Below are 7,362 nucleotides of genomic sequence, written 5' to 3'. Positions count from 1 at the left end.
CTATTGTCTAGACACATCAGGTTATAGGGTTGGTTCCACTTCTGTATTTATCTTTTGGTTAATTTTTTTTTTTTTTTTTTTTTTTTTTTAGATAGGAGTCAGGTTTTTGTTTGAGTTCTGTTTTAAGGATAGGACCAGATTAGGCACAGTTTTATTGTAGTTATCTGATTTTGGTTGGCACAACCGCCTTGTCCCTTCCTCCTCCACATTAGTGATCCTTTGTTAGTTTTTTTGTTCAATTGTCACTTTTTTTGTTCAATTGCCACTTGTTTCACACCCACACTGACTCATCTTTATTTTGATTGTTGGGTTAACATCTCCTTTTCACACACCAACAAAGGAGTCGTAACAGTATTGATTGTGGGAAAGTGTGTTAAAATAAAGTGTTTTAATTGGCAGATTTCATTCATAAGGTTTTTTAAAAGGCGAAAATGTTTTGCGGCAGTGATGTTTGTACAGTTTAGAGACGACTGCACTGATGAAAAGACAGAAGGCAGAGCTGAAGACGCTGATATCGTCTTTGGGACTGACAAGGATGGACAGGATTAGGAACGAGCACACCAGAGGGACAGCTCAGGTTGGATGTTTTGAGAGAGGCCAGAATTAGTTTTGGTTTTAGAATTAGAATTAGTTGAAATTAGTTTCAGACATGTCCAGAGGAGGAAGAAAAGAGAATATAGTGAAGATGGAGCTATCAGGGAGGAGGCAAAGACCAGATTTTTGAATGTGGTGCAAGTGTTAGTGTGCAAGAAGATGCAGGGGACAAAGTCACATGGAATCAGCTGATTTGCCAGTGAAAGATCTTTTTCACTGTTCATTTTAAAAGGGTCATGGAATCCACTTTGTGAAGAAGAAGAAGATTAATCTTCTTCATCTTCTTCAATTTTTAGTGGCAGTTGGTGAACCTTGCAAGCACAACTCACGTAAACTCACGTCAGGTACAAGAACGAGCAAAGCCGAACGCAGCCGGAATGAGGGAGCCTGTGAGCCTGAGCCCAGGCACGCAAACCCTGGTTTTACAGACAAATCCCGCTCCGCATTTGTGGATCTATCATGACAGAAGTGTAGCAAAATTCACGTGTGTAAAGAGAGCCAATCGAGAAGCCGCTTGACTTGTAACCAATGATTTGTCTGTATTTCTGGGTCTTGTAGTGAAAATACTTTGACTTTTCAAATCTGATTACACACACACAAGTTGTTTTACACTTTTGCAGATTGTTGTACAGACACACAAATCTCATCACGCATTTACAGATTCATTTACATATTTGCAAATCCGACTGCGCACAGACAGACTGAGATGCGGACACTCAACTCTCCACACGCATTTGCAAATAATATACAGGAGCAGGAAGCAGCCCCTGAAGTACTCCACTGTGGGCAGTAGTGTGAACGGTGCTGTGGATCAGTATTTGCAGAGGTTTTAGTCTGCCACTGGGTCTGTTTTACTGTAACAACCTACACTGCGTCGGGATGGATCCGATAGAATTCATGGAACATGAGGAGCTGCTGCGCTTTTTCCACCGCCACAAAACAGAGATGTCCCTGATGGAGAATCCGCAAACCCTCCTGAACCAGCTGAGGGATTACAACCTCATCCCAGAGGACCGATACAAGGTGGGGGTCTACAGGAGACACGCAGTACACTACCCTCCTCTTCCTCCTCCTCACATAAATATGCATCGTAATGAAAAACGCACCAGTGGGAAAGTGGAGAAGGTGCGCCTTTATTACGCACACTTGCGTAAAAGCCAAATGACATGGTTTCATTAAAACTGAAATGATAGTGAAGAATTCTTCAAGATGACATCAGTGGACAGTTTCCATGGTATAGTCCACCACATTATATCAAGAAATTACAAAAAGTAGGAAAGACATATAATCAGAATCAGACTCAGCTTTGTTGTGGTTCAGTCAGTGGTACATGTTAGAACGAAATGTACTCACCCAGGTCTCGGTTTTACCATAGAACAGGGGTGTCAAACTCATTTTAGTTCAGGGGCCACATTCACCCCAATATGATCTCAAGTGGGCCGGACCAGTAAAATAATACCAGTGAAAAAAGTCAAATTACATTATAATAATAGACCCTTTCCCACCAAAAGCCCCAGGAACTTATTTACCAGGAACTTTTTGGGGTAAAAGAGTTCCTGGTAATTGTGTTTCCACCACACCTGGAAGTTCAGTGTAATTTATTCAAATCAGGTTGATGATGTATGAGGGAGCATTAACAGAACCTGTAGGCCGGTTCATGTCCATTCACAAACTAACCTTTAGTGTAATAAAATAACACAGTACTGTAAGTGGACAGTTTGGGTTTAACATTTTACTGGTTGTTGAATCCATCTGGAAAACATTTTAAATGAAGTTAACCATCATTACATATCCTTAATTTGTATTTAAAAATGGTAGAACATGTATTTTCATCTTCTCATTCCTTAAACTAAATCAGGTCTAACTTTCAGTGTGATGGATGGTTCTGTTTCATTTCTATTGTTTTACAGATATAGTCCAGGTTCAACCCTAAAGTCAGACAGATTTACTCAAATGCCTGCATTGAATTTGACTGCATATTACTGATAAAAGTACTTACACTCATATTGTTATGTCTTGTAAATGAACAGGCAATATTAGGCTTTTTTTTTTTTATTAAAAATTGAAACAAAACAAAGGTGCCTTGAGATTAAAAGGGAAATAAACACATGTGTGAAAAGTTCAGGCTTTTGGACCAGGGTCTGGTCCAGCTGGTCCAGGACAGCCAGTCTGGAACTCAATGGTCCCGGTCCCTTTTTCACTTTCTTACTGGAAAAGTAATAAAATGCTAAAATGAATCACAGAACACATGATGACAGATTCCTACTACTATGACGTGACCTGTCTGACCTGGGCTGTTGTAAACAGCAGTAGATGTTGGACCAGGACACAAACAAGCCACAGGTTCAGAAAAAGAGGAGAGTCCGGTCCATTTCAGGTGGAAATCACAAACATACAGAATAAATCAGTGTTCAGCTCACAGCGACAACACGAATACATCCAGTTCTGTGATTTAGGTTTAGTGTCAGACTGTTGACCAGTTAGTATTAGGTTAACTGGACTTCACTTCTGACTAAACAGCTGATGTGCCTCTGATACTATTGCAGCATGAACCAACTAAACAGTGAATATTTCTGTCATATACATACCATTGGTTTGTTCGACAGTCAGATCCACTGTGACCGTTGTGGTCCTTTAGTTTCTTTTAATCCTGCACAAATTTCTTCAGCTTTTCTCATATTTCTTTAGGCTTGTGTCTTATATTTGGCTCCGACAGCTTTTACTCGCTCATTTCGTGTCAGTGATTCAAAGTCTGTCTGAATTTCTTCATCGTCCGTCCACTTGTTGTTGCTTCTCTTTTGGTCCATTTTCCGAATTATCAAAATATAAAGCATGTGGAAATTAAATGAGTTAAATATTGGTGGCTGAACAGAATGTGGAAATGCTGCCAGTCTAGTCCACCACTCAGTGTTCTGAGCAGAAACCTGGAGCAGACCCAGACTGCTGGAGGATGGACGTCTGCCTTTACCAGTTAGGGTTAAAGAGAGAGAGTAAAGGAGGAGAAAAAGAGAGAGAGACAGAGAGAGAGAGAGAGAGAGAGAGACTGGGGGAGAGGGGAAGTAGGGGGAGACACATGGATGCAGTTGATGCACAGATAACTGAACCAGAACTGTCAAAAGTAGATCAGCTGGTGTTAGTATAATTACCAGAGACCAGAACAAAGGACCATGACTGTTAATAGTACTACTACATAACAAGTATTAACAGTGGATGTACTACTACTACTACAACAGTTAGTACAAATAATAGAAACTTCTACCATCTGTGGAACTATATAATAAACACTATCACAACTATATGAATAAGTGAGTGATGACGATGAAGGCAGGAGAGAAGAAGGACCACAGCAGCAGGTCCAGAATTGGTCCATGGAAAACCTGTGACAATCCTGGGAAAACCTGTGAGGCGATAAAGCACAGAAACTCCAGGGAAGAAGTCAAGTCCATAACATGTGTTCGCTGGGGCGTAAATAGAAGAGAAAATTAGGAGAGAAAAGGTCAGAGAAGAGGAGAAGCAGAGAGGAGGTCAGAGGAGACAGACAGGGTCGTAAAATTCTGTCAACACATTATTATCCGTCATTTCAAATTTAATTTTTAATGACAATGAGACATTTTTAGTAGTACTTCATGTTCAAAAACATCTCAGTGATGCAGTAACTGTAGTTGCTGCTGGCCGACAAACACTATCACTATTACTTACCTGTCCTTCATCCTCCACTGCATCAGTCCCTCTTTTTTCACCGCATTTATCAATGCCATCACATTTACTGGGCTTTTTAAAATAAATACCTTACTTTTGCTCCATGTTGCTTGTCTGTGTTTGCAGCAGCTCCATTCAACTCTTGGCACATATGTTGAAGCCCGTGTCGCCAAAATTTTAAAGGAGCGATATTTTGCTTTTTAAAATAGAATTATGTATTTTAAAACCTTTCCTTGTGGTCTGCATAAACTGTAAATGCTCTGCTTGGGTCTCAATTCTTCATTAAGTCAACTCCACAGGTCCATCTTCAACCTTATTTCTGACTAATGATACCAGAAAGGTTGTTTTGAGCGCTGGCCCTTTAAATGAAAATGAGCCACTTCATGCCCCGCCCCCTCCAGGTTGTTGGCTGTGCTGCTCTGTCCCATTCGACCAACAACTGAACATTTTAGGTAATCGGCTCAAAGTTTGGATAAGTTTTCAGTATGGACTACAACCACTGCTGCTGACAAACAATTATGGCGTACTCAAAGAAATGTCAGTTGGAAGTCTTGACCTTATATGTGCAAATGTCGTGACATAACTAGTTATAAAATGTAATGAATCAAGAAAGAATTGAAACGGGTTGTAGAAATCCACTCAATTTTTACCAAAATAAAATATCAAATAATGATAGTTTTGCAGCACCTGAAAGGTTCAAATTCAAACTTTTTGAACTATTAGGGTCCAGATACACAAATAAATGTACCAAAGACTAATAAAAGTGGGTTTAGCAAAGTAAGACCCCTTTAAGGGGAAAGCTTGGTCTTATAGATCAGTTGCTTTTACAGATCCTCGATCCAGCTAAAATGCTGATATTGGGGCTGATATTCGATCGTAATATTGGATTGGTGCAACCTTTGTCTGGTTTAAAAAGCTCAGTCTCAAACCTTTCAGACTGGATGAAACATGTCAGTCAAGGACACAGGATGAAAAAAGCTGCAATCAGACTTTTCATGAATGTATTTGTGTATTTTTTGAACAGTTAATTTACAACAATATCTCAATCCTTGTGTGTGTGCAGAAAGTAAGTCGCATGAGGAGTAAAGCTAACATGAAGAACGGCATGTATGACCTTCTGGACTGGTTGGAAAGAGAGCGATCAGACCACATTGGCCTGTTCTGGAGGTGCGTCTTTAAGGACAGCATCCTTAACCAATACGTCACCCTACAAAAGCTACGCAACAGCCTTCTAGATGGTAAGGCCCAAAAGAAACTGCTAGTATTCTCCACTCGACTGTCTTGTTAGGGACCGAGCCGAAAGGTAAGGCCCGCTCACACAGGGAGAGGCCTTGCCTGCAAGCAAGGCCCTATTGTTTTTTGTTCGTTTTTTTTTTTTTTTTTTCCGACGTCACTTTGAACTGGATTTTGACCCCCTAAACATGCTCAAAAACTCACCAAATTTGGCACACATGTCAGGCCTGGCGAAAAATTTGATAAAATGAAAAAATTAACCCCATAGGTGCCAAAATGGGCTCTCTAGCGCCACCTATGTGAACAAATACGGCAATTGCCCTAGTGGCCAGTAGGAATGTCATACAGACATGAAACCACTGCCAAAATGTTGGTTGGACAATGCTCTACAAATCATCCACGGACACTGATGACCTATCTCCAACAGGAAGTTTGCAATATGCCTTTCTAAATAAAATTTTTAAAACTAACTCCGATTACACCGTTTGTTGTATTGCCTTCTAAATAGCACCAAAAGATAGCATGAACCCTCCTCAAAAAAGTTACTCTGCACTTTTTCCATAACTGTCTTAGTTTTTTTTTTTAGAAGCCCGCAAAGTTGCCATGTTTGGAACTCATTTTTCACTTTTCAGTTTTTACCCACATGTGACATATCTACGCGTTCACAGGACTCAGCACAACGCTCACATCCAAAAAATTTTGACATAGGATGTACGGTTATTGATTTATGACAATTTGTTTATTTTCATACTTTTTCCACTTTAGATTGCCATTTGACCCCCTTAACATGCTCCAAAACTCACCAAATTTGCCATGTATGTCATGGCTGCTGAACACTTTAATTCAATATCAAAATTAACCCCTTGGGTGCCAAAATGGACTCTGTGGCGCCACCTATGTACTAAAAAACACACAAAATCGGCCCTAGCGGCCAGTAGGAATGTCACAGAAACATGAAACAAATGCCAAAATGTTGGTCTGATTGAGCCGACAAATCATACACTGACACTCATGAGCTAACTCCAACAGGAAGTTGGCAATCTGCCTTTGAAAGTTACTCTACGTTTCTGCAGTTACTGCTTATTCATTTCAGGCTTTTGACAAAAAAGCTATACATGATTAAATTCCCATAAGTCTGCAGAATCCAAAAGTGAAAGAATTTTTCAGATACGACCTACGGTTATGGAATAATGGCGATTTTTTTGAAGACTATGTTTACTTTCACATTTCACAATGACAAAGTCCCTATAAAATTCTTGCTAGTGTGTGGTTGGTAGTGTCTGTGTAGTACAGTGGTTTAAGCTGCTTCCTTTGAAACAGGAGGACCCTGGTTCAAATCTCAGACAACCCAAGTTTTTTTTTTTTTTTTTTTCGTTCATTTTAAAACAAGTTTTACTGCATTGTATTGTGGATATTTGACACTTTACACACATTACAAAGTACGCATAGTAGATTTTTTCAAAATAAAACCCCTATTAAAAAACTTAAGTAATGTGTATTACATAACTTCTTTTCATTTTTATGACCAAATGCTCAGCTGTTTGTACAGTGTTTCTTCATTCAAAAGTACTCTTTCTCACAAACACACATGCTCACACAATAGGGTTTTTCCAAAATAATAGCCTTAAATTTGAGAAATCATCACTTTTATGCTCAATTATTCATACAATTTCAATTCATTTTTCAAACTGATTCTTTCTCTCACATACAAAACAAATGCACATACACACAGTAGCGTTTCCAAAATCAAAGTCTCATTTAAAGGTGATGGTGGTTTCAGCAGAGGGTCGCTGGTGTTCTGTACAGATGTAAGGAGGACGGACACTAAAGGGTGGG

The 7,362-nt window shown here is 39.6% G+C and overlaps 1 protein-coding gene across 1 annotated transcript in view; it reads left to right on the top strand.

The window, feature by feature from the left end:
• Window positions 1-1,361: 1,361 nt before the first annotated feature.
• LOC115424713 (nuclear body protein SP140-like protein) overlaps window positions 1,362-7,362 on the top strand; it is a 32,364-nt gene continuing 26,363 nt past the window's right edge. Inside the window, 2 exon segments of the mRNA XM_030142116.1 lie at window positions 1,362-1,617; window positions 5,357-5,531. Coding sequence (XP_029997976.1) covers window positions 1,474-1,617; window positions 5,357-5,531 — 319 coding nt within the window. The 5' untranslated portion in view covers window positions 1,362-1,473.

This window comes from Sphaeramia orbicularis, chromosome 8, assembly GCF_902148855.1.
Source record: "Sphaeramia orbicularis chromosome 8, fSphaOr1.1, whole genome shotgun sequence".
NCBI lineage: Eukaryota > Metazoa > Chordata > Actinopteri > Kurtiformes > Apogonidae > Sphaeramia > Sphaeramia orbicularis.
The sequence above is the reverse complement of the archived record's forward strand: the minus strand, read 5'-3'. Positions and strand labels throughout refer to the sequence as shown.